The sequence below is a fragment of the Engraulis encrasicolus genome, chromosome 16 (assembly GCF_034702125.1).
Source record: "Engraulis encrasicolus isolate BLACKSEA-1 chromosome 16, IST_EnEncr_1.0, whole genome shotgun sequence".
In the NCBI taxonomy this organism is placed as follows: domain Eukaryota; kingdom Metazoa; phylum Chordata; class Actinopteri; order Clupeiformes; family Engraulidae; genus Engraulis; species Engraulis encrasicolus.
The window spans coordinates 29,434,955-29,458,098 of record NC_085872.1 but is presented as its reverse complement, the minus strand read 5'-3'; the positions used below and the strand labels follow the sequence as shown (position 1 = coordinate 29,458,098).

Genomic DNA, 23,144 nt, shown 5'->3' with positions numbered 1-23,144 from the left:
GTGTGTGTGTGTGTGTGTGTGTGTGTGTGTGTGTGTGTGTGTGTGTGTGTGTGTGTGTGTGTGTGTGTGTGTGTGTGTGTGTGTGTGTGTGTGTGTGTGTGTGTTTACATAAACTTTGGGGGCAGCCGTATCAACACAAGAAGAAAACAAGAATTGGAATTCTTTCCTCGTTAAATAGAATGTCACAGACAACTATGGTCCAAGCGGATAGAAGTCACTTTGATCTGTTCGGGTGGCAGGAGAACTTTTTATCCCCAAATTGTGCTGTTCAGAAAAGACCAGACTATAAACAATTCAGAATCAAAATTGTTGGGTCAGTGTGTGTGTGTGTGTGTGTGTGTGTGTGTGTGTGTGTGTGTGTGTGTGTGTGTGTGTGTGTGTGTGTGTGTGTGTGTGTGCGTGTGTGTGCGTGTGCGTGTGTGCGTGTGCGTGTGTGCGTGCGTGCGTGCGTGCGTGTGTGCTTTCTGTGCTTTCTTCCCATGGGTGAAGTGGGAATTAGATAACTTCACTGCTCTGAATCATGTTTTGGCAGAAATACTCTGTTTTTTATCTACATAAGGATGAGATTGTGTCTGTCCGGTTGGCCAACAGGATACAGTAGAGTCTATTTCTGGAATACCAACATGTCCCACAGCACACTTGCAGTGCAGCATACATTGTCTATACATTGCCCCCAGTACCTTACCTCTCAATGCTTCCTAAATAAAAAGTATAATGCATATCCATTTCAATTTTCAATTCAATTCTTTAAATACATCAGACACAAAATGCATGGCCCATATCAAGGTAAACACAATAGTAAATGAAATAGCAAGACAAAGTAAGAAAAAAAATTCAATCAAAAAAAAAATCAATATCACCAACCTTCGAAATGTTTGGTTTCTAGTACAGACATGGTGATTTCTAGTTTTGTAAATCAAGCTTCTTTACTGTTGTGGGTCTAAGGTCACATAATACCCTTAGGATGCATACCATTTCTTAACTCGATAGAAGGTATGTGTGTCCCTGTAAGCCTTGATCCACTAACACTAATCTGGCTAGTGAAATAATTGTGTTTTTAAAGTTGTTCACTGAAACACGTGTACAGTCTCAAACACACGGCATGCATTCTAAGAATAGTAGTGCACGCACACATGCACGCGCGCACGCACACACAGGGGAGGAGAGGGGGAGGTGGAGGGGGGAGAGGGATAGAGACTGTGTTGTGTTTGCTTATCCTGCTTAATAACGAAATATTTCCACCAAATTACCTGATGCAGAAATGTAACATCTGTGTCGGTTCAGAGGTAATCCCAGACTCGGCCGTCCGCAGCCGCAGACGAGCCATGAAGGTCATAGGACGCTGGGCTTTGAATTACATGTGTGGATAAATCCGCTCAGTTCAGGTGTCTCTCTCTAACCTTTTCTCGTCGTTTCATTTTTTTTCTAGCCTAATCGGTTGCTCTGCTTTGATTACTGTTCAAAGGTGTTGATGTGTGTGATGCCTGTCTGGTTGTAATCTATTGGACTCCCTTTGAGCAGATAAGCTCAAATGTAGTGGTATAAGCCCACTTTACCCAAGATTAACATAGTAAACAACCATGCCTTTTAATCGCTGAGCTTGCCTTTCCTGTCTATTCCACAGGCACTGGGAGGGATGTTGTTTGTTACAGTAGTCTGGTGGTAATGCACCATCAGTATCATTCATACTTACAACATGTGCGGAAAGAAGCAGATATATTATAAGCTAGGCACTCTCCTACTGTACACCAGAATCACTTTCTTGTTCTCCGTGGCACTGGTGCATTTGTGCCTGAACTAAGTCATGTAAGGTCGGATAAGCGCTTGGCAGCCAGACCTCAATACATAAAATTCATTTTTGGCTTGGGCAGGTAGCAGCGGTGACATTTGAGTACCAGGAATATGTGAGTCATTGCCTTAGGGGGGGAAACAAGACCAAAAAAACATTGATGCTGGCTACTGGTAAGGTTTGGCTGTCAAGGTAGACTATTGTTTCCAGGATTGGACTTGAGCCAGTGCATTGGTTGAAGTGGTTTTACATATCGTACTAGATTGTTCAGTCAGTAAGATTTAAAGAATGGAGTTTTTTTAACCCTCAAGCGACCGGCCTGTTTTTGCGACTAATCTGACCAAGCGGGGTCATTTATGACCCCAAGGAGTTTATATAGAAATACCATCCTATAAATTATTTTTTAGGGCTCATTCAAATTTATTTACATCTTGTACATACTTGTCCCTCATCTAAAGCAAAAAAATGTGAATTTGAACATTTTATTGTTTTGCTAAAAATTAGTCAAACTTACATACGTATATGCTAAATATGATGTATGCCCTCATTTGCATATGTAAACATCAAAATACAAAAAACATCCAATACATTTTTTTCTTCTCTCATCACCAGTAATCATCTGAGAAAGTTTCATGGTGATAGCTATCATTTACATTTTTTAGCCTATTCACTTGTAGTAGTCTTACCGTAATAATACAGTATATTTATGCTAATTATGGAAATTGCTCAAAGTGAAACTTTGGGAAACCAAGCTAAATTCTATCCATTAGGCCCATAGATGATATTCCTGCAATAAAACTTTAAGGTATTCAACATTTCTGGGTTCATGAAATCACAAGATCAGAGAATATGGTAATTTACATAGACAAAACCATGTCTCAAACATATAACCGTGTGCACACTCAAAATTTCTCTGAAACTTTTTCTGGACATTGTAGCTGTGAAAAGGTGTCTTCCACATGTATTAGAGCAAAGAAATGATTCAACTGATGCTTCAGCCTTTGTATAGTCATATAATAAGGAAAATTCAAAAAACGCCATTGATTTCTACACTGACGACTTGTTTCCTCCCTCTTTGTTCATCAGGATGACTTCCATTTCATATTCTAATCATGTGTCTAGGACCACTGTGCCATGATATCAACAAATATGGAGCAATAACAGAGGAAATTCTCCCTGGGTGCCCTCACAATATGCTTTGTTGGCTATTGCAGGGGTGCCCTATTTATTTATATAATATATTATATTTTAATACTATAAATGTTTATATTATGAATATTTTAGGTCTGCTGACCATGGCCTGCCCCAAGACACAAAATACAAAAAACAGAGTTTGAAAATTACAACAACAATGGGCATTATAATGTTGAGTATCTCATGGATCCTCTCGGGGTCATAAATGACCCCAGAGGTGTTTTGATTATAAATCCCACATAGATGGTCCAAATCTCACAAAAATCATTCACAACATGCACGACATATGTATTGACAAACTCCTAGAAGGACAAGTTTTTCTGATGAAAATTGCAGAAATGGTGTATGAAAATATGTGCCCGGGGTCATAAATGACCCCAGTCGGTCGCTTTAGGGTTAAAAGCAGATATTTAATGATAATAATGCTCTATGTTCCGTTGACAGTGTCTCACACTATATTTTCACACATGGTCCTACTCCGCTCCCCAAAAAACTGAGGGATGATTACAGTGCTTAAGTCCCCATTGGTCTTCCCCAAAACGCATTGCCCATTCTGCGGACTTGTCAAAAGTGAAATAATAATCATTGCTCCAGCCGGGTAGCCCTGCCCAACATCAGAAGGCAGTCGACCGTGGCTTAATCTTATGGCGAGCGGGGCCTGCCTCAAGTGGAATAGGGCTACGCTGCTAATACGCTCGGCCACACAGGAGAGAATGATTAGAGCTTAGTCAGCGTGATCAAAAGGGGGCTTAATTACACATTCAACGGCCTCTCCTCCTCAGCCCCTGGCTCCAGTAGATTTTCTCACTTACAGTCACCACTCCTACACTACAGTACACTACGCTGCGCTGCGCTGCATGGCTGATGACTGGTAATCTCCGTTGGCCCAAGGACACTGTCAAAGTTACACTCAAGAGTGTCAAGACACCACAGGCAGTCCGATGTCCTGGTCTTACTTGAAGTTTTTTTTATTTTGCAAAAGTATTACTCAACATGCGTACGTGTGCACACACACATGTAACACGCGCGCACACATGCACACACACACACACACTCACACACACACACACACACACACGCACGCACACACGCACGCACACACAGACGCACACACGTGCACACACACACACATACACACACACACACACACACACACACACACACACACACACACACACACACACACACACACACACACACACACACACACACACACACACACACACACACACAAACAAACATACATACATACGCACACTGACACAACCATGTGTGAAAATCTACGTACACACATACGGTACACACAGTACTCATCAAATCAGCTTCCTTGTGAGACTCTGCTCAAATGTTCTTGTTTTTCTCTCCTTTCTTCCTTCCAGGTATCCCCTGTCCAATTATTGTGGCGTGGGCCATCGGCAAGCTGTACAATGAAAACGAACAGTAAGTGTCTGATTCTATGAAACACAGCAGAAAGCACACAATACAAACTCTCACAGCACCTGCCAAGCTCTTTTTCTAAGATGTGCATGTGCAAGTGTAGATGAGGATATGGCAGGTGTAGTCTGCATTTCTGTGGAGTACTCATTTACACAGACTCTTTATCCGAAGCATGAATGAAGCTTAATTCCCCTTTCATCTTTTGAATGGAATCGCAGTTGGATTGTGGTTGAATTGTGGTGTAGTACTACATGCAACAAGGTATAATCAATAGTAGTTGAGTCAGTTTTGCTTGGTAACCATGGTTCCAGAAGGCTGCATGCTACTGTTGAAATTATGGTAGTGTCCCTTTTTTTATACTGATGAAAAAACAACTCAAAGTAAGCATGTCAAGGACAGGGGTACCCAATACATACAGACAAAATGTGCACAAGCCTGTGGACCCATCCCTTTTTATTTTCCCTTTTATCCCTTTGTATCATGGACAAATGCATTATCCATTACGGAGGGCAAACAGCTGCTCTGGACTACTTTGGTTGAGATCAGGGCACAGCAAACACACATAGCGGAGTTCAGCTTTAGCCAGTAACTTTAACCTCTCGTACATTATGATCTCTCTGGACATAGCGTCTGTATTTTGGGGTTCGGTCACTGTGTTATCCTATTAGGACAGAGCAAACACACATGTGCATCGTACGCTGTGTAGTGAAGCTCAGCTTTAGCCAGGCACTTCAACCTCTCGTACATCATGATCTCTCTGGACTCAGCGTCTGTGTTTGGGATTCGGTCACTGTGTTCTCATAAGTAAAATCTTAGCTAACTAATCAAGCTGTTTTTCAGTCCAGCCAGAACAGTGCCCGTTCCCGCATCAGTTATGCTTGTAACCAAAGTGCTCACATGCGTCATTGACTTATCCATTGTGTCCTGGAGCGACATATACGCTGCATTGAGGTTCTTGTGATTTGAGCTGTTTTATTAAAACTGTGGGTATGTTAGAGCTGAATGTGCAAAATGAAGGTTCTAGCTTTTAAATGCACTTTATTTCCTGTTTTTATGTGCTTCGAAGGCTGAGATATTTAGGTGTTAATGGGAAGAGGGCACCTTTTCCCAAAAAGGGCTTAGGCTAAAATGGGTTAACAGCGGGTGAGCGCTTTATATCATCATTTTTTTCCCTTGTCACTATTTGACTCCATGTCTCCTCAATGGGATGCACTACCTTTGGTATTGTCTAAATGTCCAGTGTGGAATGCTTGTATGTTATATGTGTCCTGAAGGTTTAAGATGTTTTGTATGAGTGGAAACCACTTATCTGCAAATCAAATCTACCTTTGGGTATAATAAAATAATCTAATCTAATCTAATCTAATCTAATCTAATCTAATGTTACCCTTATGAATCTACTGACATATATGTTGTCCTCACAGTTCCCAGAACACTAGTTTCGTGCCTCGAACCAAAATTTCCGTTGCCTGAACATTCAGATGTTCAGCATCAGTCAGTTTGAGATGAGCTGGAGGAACCGGCATCGGCATGGTTCTGTTGGCCTGAACAGATCAGTGAAGATGGGTAGTTTTTGTGAGAGCTAACGATGGCAATTACTTTCTTTAGAGCCTTGAATTGTTGTTTTATATTTTGAGCATTCTTGCAACCAAGGTAAATACTTGCCCCCCACAGATATCGCAATGACTCAGTCAGTCTGCTTGTCTATCAGTCTTTATGTCAGCATGCAGTGTTTTAGGTCTCCTGCGGGTGGCAGCAAACAGACAACATCATGTGTACTGTATGGCAATGGGGCCAGGTTGCCATCTCTGATCGCTTTCATGGCACATGTTATGGCAAGACACATTAGCAACTGTGTGTGGAGGCAAATAAAGAAGAATGTAGCACATTTCAGTTTATTCATCTCTCCTAAGTCCTCTTCTGATTCTGGGGCCAATTGAATTGAATTGGTGTCAAGATTCTGTGCAAAATTGGAATTGCAGTATGTATGCGTGCAATATCATGATGACACACTAATACAATACCATTTGGGTAGAGGCAAATATGCTGCACAGCAGAGTTCAGTTCTCCTCAAAGTTCATCTTCCCCTCTTGGTTCATGGGCCAATTGAATGTGGCGTGACACACAGTCTCTTCTATGAGGCCTGCATGCGTCAACCCAACGCAACTCGATCAATAGCCCACACATGTACCGTGCAATCCCAACGGGCCGAGTAGGCCCTCAGCAGCTCCACGGGACTTGCTGTTGTTGATAAGTGGATAGAAATTGTTGTTGATGTTGATTGTGAATACTGTCTGACCTCAACAGGAGACAATTGCGCACGTCTAGTCTGCCAATTTGCCAACTTACGGGATCACGAGAAACATCGTTGCTCCAATTAGTGCAGTTAGGTCACGACTGACGAGTTGAGTACTGATGAGTAGCCCACCCAGCCTTGACAACCAAATGCCCTACGCCGTAATAAAGTGTCCCAACTGTTTTGAATTAAATTCTAAATGTCCTTGTTTCATGCTATTGATCTAAATGACGTGGGTTCGTTTAGACTTTTGACGCTAAGCTGATAGTTGCATTTGCAAAGACTGTCACCTCCCTCTAAAAGCATGCTCAGTCACCCCAACCTTCTCTGCCGCTCACCCACACACATTTCATCGCTAATTGAATGAGGGGCATATAAAGGGAATTTCTTAAAATATAACAAGTGCTGAACCACGAGGGACTCCTACGGTGTGCGAGCGAGAGAGAGAGAGAGAGAGAGAGAGAGAGAGAGAGCGAGAGAGACTGCGTGTGTGTGTGAGCGAGAGTGTGCACGGGGCACACATACTGTAGCCTGTGTGAGTGTGTGCATGCTCACGTGCAAAAGAGAGGGAAGGGAAGGAGAAATTGTGCTGTTTCTCTGAATGAACACCCTTGAATTCAGTGGCACAGCAAGGGCATTCTGCAGGAGATGAGAGCTGCAAGTGAGGGCTTCCACCACGTAAAAATGGGTTACATCCTGGCCAGTGGAGAAGAGCCTGTGCTTAGTGGACCAACATGCCGGAGGACAGTTCTCCAATATTAATGTGCCTCAATGTACCTGAATTGAATACTGAATGTCTTAATGGAGGGGTGGGGGGTATCGATGCCCATGCACAACATGTACATGTGTATGACCGTTTGTGGGGAATGCACATTTCTTCCCTCTTCTTTCTGCTGTTAAGGCCACATTTTGCAGGACGCATTTCCGAAGGAACAAGAAACATTTGAATAATTAGATCATCAGCATACAACAATGTGATTTTGTGGAGAAGCAGTTCTGTGAAAGCATGCCATGCGGAGTCTGCCATTAATTATGTGTCCTTTTTGTATAGTGGAGCGGCTACAGGAAAAATCGTGCAAATTATGATACAAGCGTGAAATTCGGCAGGTATGTGCTTAAGATCAATACAATCAAATCTACCCGATTTGCCACGTGAAATGGCGGCCATTTTCCAAGATGGCCGCCAAAAAAGAGCCCAGATATTGATTNATTGCATAGAATTGACATATAAAATTATGATACATGCATGATATTGAACATGTATGTGCTCAGGACCAACACAATTAAATCTACCTGATTTGCCACTTAAAATGGTGGCCATTTTCCAAGATGGCCGCCAAAGAAGATCTCAGAAATTGATTTATTGCACAGAATTGACAAAGCAAATCATAATACAAGCATGACATTCAACATGTATGTGCTCAAGACCAATGAAATCAAATCCACCTGATTTGCCACTTTAAATGGCGGCCATTTTCCAAGATGGCCGCCAAAAATACCTCAGTAATTGATGAATTGCATAGAATTGGCTTAGCAAATTATGATACAAGCATGAAATTCGACATGCATGAGCTCAAGACCAATGTAATTAAAGCTACCTGATTTGCCACTTGAAATTGCGGCCATTTTCCAAAATGGCCGCCAAGATCTCAGAAATTGATTTATTGCACAGAATTGATCAATCAAATTACGATGTAGGCATGAAGTTCGAAATAAATGTGCACAAGATCAATGTAATCAAATCCACCTGAATTGCCTCTTGAAATGGTGGCCATTTTTCAAGATGGCCGCCAAAAATACCGTAGATTACCATACCATAGATATTGAATTTTGCACACAGTTGACCAAGTAAGTTATTATACAAGTATGACATGTTGTGTAAATGTGCTAACAAACAATACAATAACATTTACCTGATTTACTACTTGAAAAGATAGCCGTTTCACAATATGGGCTCCAAAAAGATTGAATTTAGCATGGAATCCAGCAGGAAAATTACGATATAAGCTTGTGCTATAGAGCAATATAATCAAATCTTCCTGACTTCCTCACCACTTGGAAATTTACGGTAATATGGCAGGAGGTGTTCGTATATTTCAGGGGGCATTGTCCTACACAGAGAAGAAATTGATAAAAGCACTAAAACACTATAGGGGGCTAGAATAGCTATAGCAGTGGTTCTCAACCTTTTAATGCCCCCATGACTTCATAACAAGCCTCCCAACCCCCCCCCCCCCTTATTATCAAATAATAGAATAGACTAATTCCCCCCAATGACAACTAAGGGTGAATCCCATTACACCTCTTAGCCCTACACCGATCCCCTTTGCCTCCGTTTTGCGTGTCCACGTGTAAGGGTAGTGGCATCCCGATTCACGTTTAGACAGATGCGTAGGGGTTTGGTGAAGGGCTTTCATCCCCTCCGTGCGGAGATTTTCCAACACCTCACTCCATGGACGGAGGGCTTCGACAGATTTCCCTGAATGCATTGCACGTACTACCTCCTCTCAGCATTATCCTTCTCAACACCCCCCAGGACTCCCCAATACCCCCTGGGGGGCTGTAGAGCCCCCATTGAGAAGCAGTAACCAATAGAAAATGAATTTTGGACACAAATGCCTAGATGCACTGTCTGTCATTGAATTCCTTCTAAAGTTAAACTGTGCACTGTCATTTGTACAACACTCATTTTGCACACTGTGAAGTTTTAACACCCCTATGCCTTCCCCTTGCCCCTCGTCCCTTCAAACCTTGAAACGCAACCCCTACGAATTGAGACACCCCTTCAACAATCCCGGAATGACACCCATAGCAGTCAAAAAGCAGCCTCTCGATGGTTAAACCAACAATATTACTTGTAATCATTCGGACAACAATTTTAAAAAAGGACAACGGTGTTGCATGACCCTCGCAATTCCTTCACGACTTCCATGCATTAAGTAGACATTAATAGCAATTTTTTCATGCACTTTTACAGGAGAAAATGACCCATTGAGACAATGTTTAACTTAGTACAATGCAACAATTATTACAACAGTAAAAGCATAAATTACATAAAATATTTATTTTTGCGTGCTTTTGTGGATGCCAACCTTTTTTAAAGACATTCACAATGCATTTGGGGGAAATAGGTCTTACCCCTCCGTTTGAAAATCTCTATTTGAAGCGGTAGAAAGTCCCTTACCCCTACCCCTCTGTCTTAACGTGAATTCGGACAGCCCTACGCCTATGAACGTGCAAAACGGAGGGTAAGGGGAAAGGCATAGGGCTAAAGCCTGGTTTATGCTCAGAATCAAAGTTGTCTGTGCGATGATGCAGACAGCCACGCAGTTATTTTTACCACCTCTGCCGTTAACGGCAGCAAGAGCCGCTGTGATTGGTCCTCTCGACCAGGCTGCTCTGTGCTTGAGAACAAACAGCTACTTCCTTGTTCTAACCTTCACTGGGCTACGGACTATGAGATGTTCATTAAATAAGTTCCTCGTGCTTTGTAGCTTCATTTATTTATACGAACCAAAGACAACACGTGCACTTGCAAGTTACGATGCTGAATTTATATCGGGACAGTAAATAGTGTTTCCATTGTTCATTCTGCTTTGTGCGACCTGTTCTCGACAATGACCCACTTCCTTGTTACAAACTACCGCGGTGGATAGTGCAATCAAAAAAAGGTTGACGTTTATTGCATGTTTCATTTCCGTTGTCGTTGAGTCTGTGTAGCTGTGTAGCTACAAGGCAACAGACACTTATAGTTTACTCCTTGTATTGAAGGCAGTTTGAATTAGGGATGGGCATAATTAACCGATTAACCGATGATTGATCATTAAACATTTAGTCGAGGAAATTAATTTTCGCCGACCAACCGTTAAAAGAAAAAAAACCCTTGAATGTAGGTCATTAGTGCACGTCCTCAATGCAATGCATTTCGCTGTTACACCTACACAATTTGGGCAGCAGGGGGCAATATACCTGGACCGTACCCTGGATTGACTTGTTTGTTACATGCGAGCTTCCGTAGAGCAGGCTTTGCCTAACCATGAAGAGGTCTCGGCGAAGTGTGGCATGGGACCATTTTCGGTTAGAAAATGACAAAGTGTACTGTAATTACTGCAATGTGAATTACAAATACAGTTCATCGACAACGACCATGATGTATCACTTGAACACCACGCATCCAAGCCTTGTAAGAGACGGCGGTGATTCATCTCAACCTAGCCTCGCCTCGATGCCTGCACCATTATGTGCCTTCGTTGTTGGCTCGCAACTTGAAGCCTCCCTCGTTTGCGCATTGCCCACCAATTCAGGTTTAACTTTTCTTGTTAATCACTTGACACTTGTGTTGTTAATAAAAACAAATCCTCGAAGAAAAACATGATGTTTTTGATGTATTTTTTGTTATACAAGAGTATAGGGCATAGTGGGCCTAAATGTGTGCTGTTTTTAATATAAAAATGTTAATGGTTAACCGATTATTAATCATTAATTCTCCCGATGATCGACAAAGAAATTTTCACTGTATGCCCATCCCTAGTTCGAATCCTCTCACAGCGCAGACCAGATCGAGCAAAAATCAAAACGGTCTGCGTTGACCTCTGTGCGACAGGCGACAAAGAGAGTATACACTCCTAACCTCCTCAAAAAGGCAGGCCCGTTCACACTTTGCCGGAAAGACTCAACTACAACATAACAGCATTGCTAAGACATTAAAGAGAGCCTTAAGTAACAGATAAAGACTTCAAGATAAAGATCACTGCACTTTTGAAGACAATACGGGTCTAACATAGGGTCTTTGCAAAGGGGTTATAACTGTATAAATGTCCATAAAACAGTATAAAGTTTAAGTCCTCATAAGTTAGGCCATTAGGCCATTGGGCCTAATGGAATATAACTGCACTGATGAATAAAACTGCAAAAAAAGGCTGCTGTTTCTCATCAGGATGTAGCTATGTTGATGCCTCAACAGCTTTCTTTACATTTTATTTATTTTGGATTTTTCTAGTAGCATCATCACGCACCACCCTCCCTCGGCATCAAGAACTGGCATTATTAGCTATTACCATGCTACTGCCACGTTAGAGCAACATCGCCACATTATGTAAGAGCAACATCGATAAAACCATGAATTAGCATATTATTACCACATTGTCATTGCATTATTAGCATGTCATTAGCAGTCATTTTTTGTTGGGGGGTGGGGGTGCATAACTGGCATTATTGGAATGTTATCAACATATTATTAGTATGTTATAAGGTCTTATTTGACATTGGAGACACATCTGTATCACCTCATCATCCGAATTAAGGATAATGAACAATTTAGACCACATTTGCAATTCTATAGGCCTACAAAAGACGCCATCTTGGAAAATGGCCACAATTTCAAGTAGCACATCAGGTGGATTTGATTGTATTGGTCTTGATCACATATATGCTGAATTTCATGTGTGTATCATAATTTGCTTGGTCAATTTGGAGCAATAAATCAATTTCTGGGGTCTATTTGACGGCCATCTTGGAAAATGGCCGCAATTTCAAGTGGCAAATCAGGTGGATTTGATTTTACTGGTCTTGATCACATATATGCCGAATTTCATGTGTGTATCATAATTTGCTTGGTCGATTTGGTGCAATAAACCAATTTCTGGGCTCTGTTTGACGGCCATTTTGGAAAATGGCTGCCATTTCACGTGGCAAATCAGGTGGATTTGATTGTATTGGTCTTGATCACATATATGCCAAATTTCATGTGTGTATCATAATTTGCTTGGTCAATTTGGTGAAATAAATCAATTTCTGGGGTCTTTTTGGCAGCCATCTTGGAAAATGGCCACCATTTCAAGTGGCAAATCAGGTGGATTTGATTTCATTGGTCTTGTGTACAAACATGTCGAATTTCATGCTTGTATCACAATTTGTTTGGTCATTTCTGTGCAAAAAATCAATTTCTCAGGTTTTCTTTGGCGGCCATCTTGGAAAATGGCCGCCATTTCAAGTGGCAAATCAGGTAGATTTATTTATGCTGGTCTTGAGCACAAACGTGTTGAATTTCATGCTTGTATCATAATTTTATATGTCAATTCTTTGCAATAAATCAATTTTTGGGGTATTTTTTGGCGGCCATCTTGGAAAATGGCCGCCATTTCAAGTGGCAAATCGGGTAGATTTGATTGTAAGGGTCTTTGGCACATACCTGCCAAATTTCATGCTTGTATCATAATTTGCACGATTCTTGCCATATTGGCCTTGTAGCTGCTCCACTAGTAATACTGTATATATACTGATTGAGGGTAATTATAAGAGTATGTGTATAACTGAAACCTTTGCAGAGGGAAGGGACTGATGCAGATAGCAAAACAATCTTGTACAGAATCCTGCTGTGTTTCTGATAACTATACGGAGTGATTCATATGTATTTTAATTGTATCACATGCAGATGCTGGTTTGGGAAGGAACCTGGAAAATACATAGACTATATATATCAAGGACCAGTCATCCTTGTGCTTTTGGTGAGTAAGATGTTTCTTCAAAAGCCCTCCTTTCATCATGCTTGTTATCTGTTTTTATTTCCCAGAGAGTTGTTTTTGTATAATATCCCCACTTCCACTGTCAGAAAAAAAACCCAGAATAGAATACGGAAAGCTAATCATGTACAGTAACCCCTTCCTTATTTGCAAGCAATAAATGGAGGAGGCAGAATGTGTGTTGTCTGTGTGGAAGTGCTGTATGTGCAGTCACCGGAGGAGCACAGGCGAGAGACAGAGAGCATATCAGAGAGGGAGGGAGGGAGGGGAGAGAGAGAGAGGGAGAGAGAGAGAGAGAGAGAGAGCATCAGAGAGAGCATCAGAGAGAGAGAGGGGGGGGTAGAGAGAGAGTGAGAGAAAGAGAGAGAGAGAGAGAGCATCAGCGAGAGAGGGAGGGGAGAGAGAGGGGGGGGAGAGGGAGAGCATCAGAGAGAGAGGCAGGGGAGAGAGAGAGAGAGAGAGAGAGAGAGAGAGAGAGAGAGAGAGAGAGAGCATCAGAGAGAGAGGGAGGGGAGAGAGAGGGAGAGCATCAGAGAGAGAGGCAGGGGAGAGAGAGGGAGAGAGAGAGAGAGAGAGAGAGGGTGGCAGGGGAGAGAGAGAGAGGGAGGGAGGGGAGAGAGAGAGAGGGGGGGGGAAGAGAGAGAGAGAGAGAGAGAGAGAGAGAGAGAGAGAGAGAGAGAGAGAGAGAGAGAGAGAGAGAGAGAGAGAGAGAGAGAGAGAGAGGCGCCTACCGTCGGCACATTGCCTTGGTGTGTACAGGGCGATAACAGCAACAACTGCAATGCAGACTGAAGGCCCGGAGAATTGGAAACACCAAAAATAGTTTCATCCCTGTTTGTGTGTTTGTGTTGCCAGTACCCTTTTCATTTCTATCAGACGTGCGGGTCACGAGTAACAGTGTGGACGTACAATGGAGACCATAAAGATGCATGCATTTCTTTGTGTGTGTTTGTTTGCTTCTTTCTTTCTTTGTTTTGATATCTGTCTCTCCTGTTTAACAATAATATGTGTCTATTCGTTATCTTTTTTGCAACTCCATGCCCAACTATTGTAGTGTATGACTGTGTTATTGGATGGATTAACCCCAACTATTGTAGGGTATGACTGTGTTATTGGATGGATTGCATTTGTAATGCAATTTTTAACCCCCGATGATGTGTGTCAAACCGTTATATGGTGGGAAAATCGAATGTTTTGGGTGAATGGACTCCACTGAGATCATTGGAAGACATACATTACGAATCATTGCAAAATCATGTGTGTCAGTACCTTCATAGAATGGGACTACTGTACATACATAGAATACGGCTGCAAATGTGTTTGCATTGTCCACATACAAAAACCATGTGGGCAGAGTTACATGATCCCATTTGACTGCTCCAACCTACCCAGACACAGCAGCTTGACGTCCTTTCTTTGTCATGCAAACTGCATGGAGTGGTAGATGAGCTGGTCAGGGATTGAAGTACGTTATGGGCCAAAAACACATGACATTCATACATGTATGGGAATCCTGTCGCCTGACATGATTTGATAACCTGATAATGGTGCAGGTTTTCCAATGGTGATGTGGAATCAGGGCCGCTGACAGCTTTTTCTGGGCCCGGGACAGTCATCTGAAAGGGCCACCTACCCAATACATACAATGTACAATACTGGCCCCCCTATCTCACTGGGCCCGGGACAACATGCCCCTTTCTCCCCCCTGTCAGCGGTCCTGTGTGGAATGCCATACGATTGTACAATAGAAATCAATCTACCTGCATTGTTAATAATCCCCACAGTGTATTCAGAGTACAGCAAAAGGCACTTACTCAAATACTCTTACACATGCAATCCACCTACTTACTGTACATGTACAGTAGCTCACCATTAGCCTTTTTTCCCCCTTTTTCTATTTTCAGATTAATTTCGTTTTCCTGTTCAACATTGTAAGAATTCTGATGACCAAACTCAGAGCATCCACCACGTCGGAAACAATACAATACAGGTAAGAAAAAATTACCTTAAAGCCTTAAACCTTTGGATGAGACAACACTCATGATACCATGGCTATGTTTTGAAGATGGAAACATTTTGCTCTGGTTAATGAACAATTTGACCCCTTCATTAATTATCATCGGTCCTATCACACCAAATCTGTTTATTGTGGCATTTCAGGGACAGGCAATCAGTTTCACCACCATGAATAATGTATTTAGGGGGTTAATGGAATCTTAGAAGATGGGGAAATGGAATTAAATGGTTTTTAATCATGGTCGCCACACAATGATTGGGGAGAAAAAGTGGCTCAGTTTGGCTCATGCCTTTATATTAGAGAATGCCCTCTTCAACCAGACAGAGGCACCCCTTGCCATAGCCTACCTGTACACCCTGCCAAATGTTATAGATAGGCAGTCTAAATAGAAAGCTGCCTAAACACCATTGGTACGTAAGAAATGTGATATTTCTATCACTTTTAAGTGTTTTGTGAAATGCAGTGACATGCCAATGAGTCATTTTTCACACTGAGCGCGGTGAAGTGTAGCTGCTTGTATTTTTTCACCTGAAATCTTTGATAAAGATAGAACCAGTAGAAGCTGTTATAGGGACAAAAGTGTCACAAAAGACCACTGTAAAATGCTGAAAGAGGATCGTAATTTGCATGTTCAGTTTGAAGGTCACTGTAGATGAACCATTTGAAAATGAGATAAAGTCCATATTTGAAATGCTTGATTGTGGTTTTACACAGACAGATAATATGTACTAAGCAGCACACAAGCCTGGAAATGTCCTTTAGGAAGGAGATGTGTTGTGTTTTAATATTGAACATCTTGAGGCTCTTGAATTATGAATAAGAGCCGGCTGGCCCTCTTTCAGACTCTTCAGACGTGATTAGATGCTCCTTCGGGTTCATCGTGGCTAATAGCAGATCGCTCCGCCGCATGATTCACCCCCTTCTTACTCGCTCTGTGTGTCTCGCGGCATGTGGCCCTGCTCCAGTACAAACACAGTGTGTGTGTGTGTGTGTGTGTGTGTGTGTGTGTGTGTGTGTGTGTGTGTGTGTGTGTGTGTGTGTGTGTGTGTGTGTCTGTGTGTCTGTGTGTCTGTGTGTGTGTGTCTGTGTGTGTGTGTGTGTGTGTGTGTGTGTGTGTGTGTGTGTGTGTGTGTGTGTGTGTGTCTGGTCATACATAAGTGAGTTGCACTCAGTAGTGTTTCCAGCGTGTCCTGGATAGCGAGGCTCCTGAAGGAGCAGCTGTTTCTGTGTGACACCAAACCAACCGCTGGGCTCCTTTTGGCAAGCACCAGGGAGTCAAGTGTCTGTGCGCCCGTGCCAACACCCACCACGTCCCCGTGCTGCAGTTTGCCAGCTTTCGCTGTCTGGGTTCAAACAATGACTGACACACACACCACAACCCAGGACCACTTGAGCAGTTTCATTCACACAGCCCGGGCTCTAAATTAATTTTTTCATCACCAGCCAAAATGGCTAGTACAGTAAATGTTAATCTTGCTATCCAAATACACACTCACCAATCGGTCAAAGTGGCTAGTAAGTTTCATTTTCTACCAGCCAAACTGAATTTTCACCAGCATTCGGCTGGTTGACTGGTGTTCATTTAGAGCTGGGATTAACAACGACTTTGGCTCACCCCGCACAACCCAGTACCACTTGAGCAGTGTCATTTACACAGCAATATCACAGCAGCTTCCCCTCTGCTCATAGTGCTTTTTGGGGTTTTAATCAGGATCCATATTGCGTTGCAGAGTAAGGACGTTTCTCTTTCAAATCTGTAATCTACGACGCAGGCTCATCCATTCAGTTGCAATCTGTTCCACGAACACCAATCTCCTCTTAAGTTGTTTGTGCAATATTAAAATTCCTGTAATATTGTCGTGCCGATTCTCCTAGTATTCGTCTCCCCTTCCATTCCCTATTTGCATAAGCTGAATGGATGCTCACGGGTGCTGGAAGATTAGGGTTTGTGCGCACGTGACTAGATGTCTTATTTATTTATGTACCCGTCAGCATCCCACTCGAGATGATGCTGTTGCTCGCACCCAAAATTGTCACAGGCTGTTAAAGACTACCAAGTTGCAGTTTAATACACAATTCACAATGCTTTTCAAAAGTGTTTAGAGTATATTCACATTCCCTTCACCTCTGGTGTTCTGGAAAACAAGACAGCCCATCTTTAAATGATTGTCAGATGTCATTTATAAAATGTCAGATCCTCAGAGATCGTTCGGTTGGTCAAAACTGTCAGTCATTGCTGACTGACTTTTAGGAAACCTACTTTAGTTTCAGCAGTTACATCAAAAGTGTCATCATGGGATCACATTTTCAAGTAGCTGTCCTTAAAAGATCTATGTGTTTGTTGGCAGTGTGGTGTGGCGAGGCTTGAGTGATTAGTCACCCTGAGATTGCAGTCCAGTGCACAGTACTTTAGTGGGCTTAGTTGGAGGGGTGTTATGCAGTGGCTGTGGATGTTGGACCGAAATATGTGTTACGTGGCAAATGTGGATGTCAGACCAAGAGATGTGTCATGAAAGGAATGCAGATTTTGGACGGAGAGTGAGTGGCGTTATGTGGAGGCTGGATGGATGGTTGGATGTGCTCCTCATCATCAACTTAAGAATGGAAGTTTGACAGGGTTGGTTTTTTTTTTTTTTTACCTCACAGAGACCTCAAAATAACAAAATCTCTTTTGGATTAAAAAAAATCATTACTGTATGATTTTGTAACTCAGACCATCCAAATCCATCCCACTCTAATCCCGAATCTCTGAGCATTATCGGCCACTGGCTGTATTAACTGCAGGGTTGTGAGTGGACGGTGAATACATGGCAGGCCTCTTGGTCCAGTTTGACTGTGGCTATGTCTCCAATAACGCACTTTTGTCAGTGCACTGACGGTCAGTGCACAGTGCACACAGTGCACTGAGGTCTTTAGCGCATAGTGTCGTGGAAAAAAATGAGCACTATGCACTGTGCCCTTGCTGGAAGTGACAGCTGAGCATGGCATTAGCTCGCCAACATATGAGTTGGCTACTGTTTACAATGCACAGCGTCCATTTCCATGTCCTTCAGTCCAAAGGACAACAATCACACATACAATACTTTGGTTGGCATGAAAAGGTTGGTGTCCCATCAACTTTAATTACAGAATTAGGAGACTGTTGACCAAACTCTTCTACTGAACTGAATGCCACATTCCCTCCATGTCATTGTCAACATGTCCGCCGTTTAGTGCGTGCAGTGTTCATCATTCAAGCACTGCATTTTCCCGCCATTGTTAGGGGATCATCCTGGCACTTTCAGTGCACTGGCTCAACTGAAATTTTCAGCGTGAGCGCCCTAGGCACTGAAAAACAGTGCCCGAAGTGCACAAGTGCGGCATTTGAGACACAGCCTGTATGTTTGAACTTGTTTCATGGCATCTCTGCTAAGTTCTAAGTGCTTGTAAATATGTTGTTACTGTATACCATACTATGTGTGTCTCCCCTAAAGTATCACCTGTTCGTTGTTGCACTTGAGAAAGGGCGAAGGTCCGAAACGTCGTGCAAATAAATCACTGGGAGCATTAAAGGGACACTGTGCAGGAAATGGTCAAAAAAGGTACTGCAACTATGCTGATCATTGAAACGGGGCTGCCTATTGACAAGTTTGATCATTTCATGAAAGTTTACTAAATAATAAACTATTATTTTCGAGTATGGCCCAAGTACAGTCATTTTTGCAGCTAAAAATGGCTATTTCTGGAAATTCAAAATGGCTGACCATGGAGAAGATCCCCCTTTTCATGTATGAAAATTGCAAATGTTTCAGTCATAATGAATACTTAGAATGTGATGGTGGTGGTAAGTATTCATGAAAAAGGTAACATTAGTGAATGGGTAGCATGAATTCTGGAAATAAACAACTAAAAATCTCACACAGTGTCCCTTTAACAGTGTTGCGGACTTCTATCATTTATTTCAGTTACTCTATTTTGTCCAGCACCTGTACCACTGATGTGCGCGCATTCTCCACCTTCCTTCTCCCCTAAAGTATCTCTTTCACTCTGCAAAAAATGTTGACTTATAGTATTTCCCTTCTGTTTTTCTGTTTTCAGGAAAGCTGTGAAAGCAACGTTAGTTCTTCTGCCCTTGCTTGGAATTACCTATATGTTGTTCTTCGTGAATCCCGGGGAGGATGACATCTCTCAAATTGTCTTTATTTATTTCAACTCCTTTTTACAGTCCTTTCAGGTAGGAATTGACCTTTTTTTTTATTTATTTCATGATGCATAACCTTTATACAACTAACTTTTACACCCAAAATGGTATTTAAGAGAGGCTGTGCATCACAGTGAGGCTGAGATGGTAAGTAGGCCGCGCATATGGTCTTAAGAGTTAATGTAGCGTAGCACAGCCACGACACATGAGGAGGGCGCTACGCTGCACAGGGTGCGTTAAGCGTTCTTGTGACAGGTAAAAATTAATCAGCGCTCCCTCTGTGGGTTACAGTTCCCCCCCCCCACCCCATGCGTGGGAGATGATTTCTTCAAGGATTATACTTTTGTGGGAGTGAAAGAGAGGGAGAGAGAGATCAGGGGAGAGAGTGAGAGGGTGCGATGGAGGGAGAGGTGAGGGGCAGAGAGGGAGGGAAAGAGAGGGAGAGAGAGAGAGAGAGAGGTATAGAGAAAGAAAGATATATAGCCTATAGAGAGAGAGAGGGCGGGGGAGAAAGAGCGAGAGATGGAGGGAGGATGAGAGAGAGAAAGATAGAGAGAGAGAGTGAGCTGGAGGGACGGAGGGCAAAAGAGAACTGAAGTACGAGAGAAAGAGAGAGTGCACACACACACGAGCGTGTACGCGCGAGGGAGAAATGATCACCACCCTCACTCTGGGAGAATGCGTAGGATAAGGGTCAGTGCAGAGTATTGAGTACATTATCTAAATTGCTATGTGCTAGCGTAAGCGATGCACAAAGCCATGTTGACTCATCCACACGTCACTGGAGGGCACGGAGGAGGCTAGTGAGTAGGCTACAGAGGTGGCAGCATCATGGAAAACCCTGCAACCCTGGTTAATTGAGAATTGTTCACTTAAAAAGGTGGGCAGTTAGCACAATTAAAATGCAAATGCCCCACCACATCAGTATTAGCACCCTTTGGTTTGTGTGCATAGAATCCTAATTGCAATGGCCACGAGGGCTGTGGCCACTGTCTGGGATGCAAAGGCAGCAGCTCTGAGCACATGCAAGTGCACACACTATTAGTGACCACAGCAACAGACTACAGCAGTTGTAGAGCACCATGGTTAGCATGGTTGCCTCTGTCATCTAGTTATTCACTTCGCACTAGCATTTAGTTTTCTATTCTATGGTGCAAAATGCGCTTACATTTTGCACTGATGAATGATATGCCTTCAATTTCATTGTGCGTGGTAGGAATATATATACCGGTATGTATATATACTGTATATATATGTATATATACAGGTCCTTCTCAAATAATTAGCATATTGTGTTAAATATGAAAGCCCAGATATCATAGATGCTTAGCTGTCAGCTGTTTTTTGTTCTTTGATCTGGTGACCCACACTTCCCTCTTTATTATACTCCATATATTTCCATACCAAGTTTTTCTATTTAAAAAAAAAATCTAATTCTAATTTGCCAGAAATGAAACCCCATTGAAAGTCAATGGAATGTTCTGTCTGGCAAATTAGAATTAGATTTTTTTTTTAAATAGAAAAACTTGGTATGGAAAAATCTATGGAGTATAATGAAGAGGGAAGTGTGGGTCAGCAGATCAAAGAACAAAAAACAGCTGACAGCTAAGCATCAATGATATATGGGCTTTCATAACCCTCATGCAATGCCACTGCCATTAACTTCAATGTTAAACACAGTCAGGTCAGCTGTCTAACCCATGACTGCGGTTTTGAGTAATGAACAAGGCTGAGACTTTGTAAAGTCTCAGGAAGCTTTTACCAGTGTTTAGAGTTAATTGGTTAATTCAGATGATTAGGTTAATAGCTTGTTTAGACAACCTTGTCATGATATGCTAATTTTTTAGATAGGAATTTTGGGTTTTCATGAGCTGTATGCCAAAATCATCAATATTAAAACAAAACAAGACCTGAAATATTTCAGTTGGTGTGCAATGAATGTAAAACATATGAAAGTTTATTTTTTATCATTACATTATGGGGAAAAAAATTACTTCAACACAATATGCTAATTATTTGAGAAGGATCTGTATATATATATATATATATGCAGTCGTTATATATATATATATATATATATATATATATATATATATATATATATGCAGTCGTTATATATATATATATATAGAGAGAGAGAGAGAGAGAGAGAGAGAGAGAGAGAGAGAGAGAGAGAGAGAGAGAGAGAGAGAGAGAGAGAGAGAGAGGGGGGGGGGTTGAGAGGGACTCAAAGGGTTGGTGTTTTTTTAATAGGGCAGAGCTTTAAAGGTGAAGAAAGTGCCCATATTCCCTGAAGATATTTTAATTATTTAATTGCTTGGTGGAAGCTGATCTAATCCCATGAAAAAGACACAAGAAGAGCCCATACTCTGCACTTTTGTATGAATGTGAGGTCAATATACAGTACAATCACTTTTGCATGTTTATTTTCTGAACTGATACTTTTTTATCACATCTTGCTTCACATTTAAACACATGTTCAAGCTATCCCAGAAGAACTTAGGTTGGCAAGCCAATCGCTACTATTTTGCCAAAAGTGAAAAGAGCATTTTTCATTTCTCTTGCGAGTGATGAGGAAACCCCCGTTGAAGAGAATCGTCTTCCAACTTAACACACCATGACTGAGCTTTCATTTCCCCATTTGATGAGTAAGATTGCACATTTTAACGACTGCATCTTGATCATTAGGAGTAGGCCCTACCAGTGCAATGGCAAATCCAATGTTATCTAGCCATCCGTGGCACTCCTCTCCTCTCCTCTTTGCGAGATTAGCTCTCTCTCATCAATATTTCCCGTTATAGCTCAGTTAATATTTCAGGCCTGTAATACTGTAATTGGTCTCACTCTGCTGCTGCTAATTTTTTTCTTCCCACCCACCCCAAATGTGGTGCGCTCTTTCAAATTTAGTCGGTTGCTCCACAAACTAAGTAGGGTAGCCTGATGAGAATAAGAATGAATTCCAGGACGTCTGATGCTTGTGCTGTGTTGTTGTAACAGTGGGGTGACGGGGTGGGGCAGTGTGATATGGTAGGCTGTGATGTGATGTGGTGTGGTGGGATGCAGTGCTGGGAAACACTATGAGCTGTCCACATTCTACTCTCAGTGTGGTGCCTCAGTCCCACATGGAGCTCACTCTGTTCAGTATTGTTTACAGTCGTAGCTTATTTGCATAATTTTTTGCCACTAAAATATACTGCTTTGCCGAGCAGATCCTGACCCCATTAAACTCAGTTCCTGCTGCCTGCTTTCTTCCTCATTGATATGTTTTTTTTTTTTTTTTTCACTCTCATCCCAAATCCCCACAGACCCAAAGGGTTTCTGGTGTCATCTGACTGTCCCAGTGAACAAAAAAGACCAATTTGAAGCCAATTTTGTCTTACTGTTTTTGTTGTTGCAAGTGTGCGAGGACAATGTCGGTTGAATTGGGAATGTGTTCTGGGGGGGGCTACCCTTTTCCCTCTCAGTGAGCATCTCAACTCTCAACAGCATTCACTCCAACCTGTATTGTTATTTACCCCAAAAAACAGCTCTTTGCAAAAGAGTTTTGTCTCCCCCCACCACTCCCACCCCTTGAAACACTTTTTTGAAACTGCCTTTGATGGTTTGCTGAAAGCGCCCACAGCCAGCTGACACCTCAGTTTCAGGATTTGCCAATTATTTACGGCTTGGCGTTGTCGTGTGTCCGGATGTGTTTGCATCCATCTCACTCG

The 23,144-nt window shown here is 42.2% G+C and overlaps 1 protein-coding gene across 2 annotated transcripts in view; it reads left to right on the top strand.

The window, feature by feature from the left end:
• The window catches only part of LOC134465582 (corticotropin-releasing factor receptor 2), a 91,956-nt gene that overhangs the window by 60,153 nt on the left and 8,659 nt on the right, over positions 1 to 23,144 (top strand). For both annotated transcript variants that reach the window (XM_063219323.1, XM_063219324.1), the window contains 4 exons: positions 4,363 to 4,423; positions 13,150 to 13,222; positions 15,142 to 15,227; positions 19,332 to 19,467. In XM_063219323.1, the coding sequence (XP_063075393.1) occupies positions 4,363 to 4,423; positions 13,150 to 13,222; positions 15,142 to 15,227; positions 19,332 to 19,467 (356 nt within the window). The remainder of the gene's footprint in view (positions 1 to 4,362; positions 4,424 to 13,149; positions 13,223 to 15,141; positions 15,228 to 19,331; positions 19,468 to 23,144) is intronic.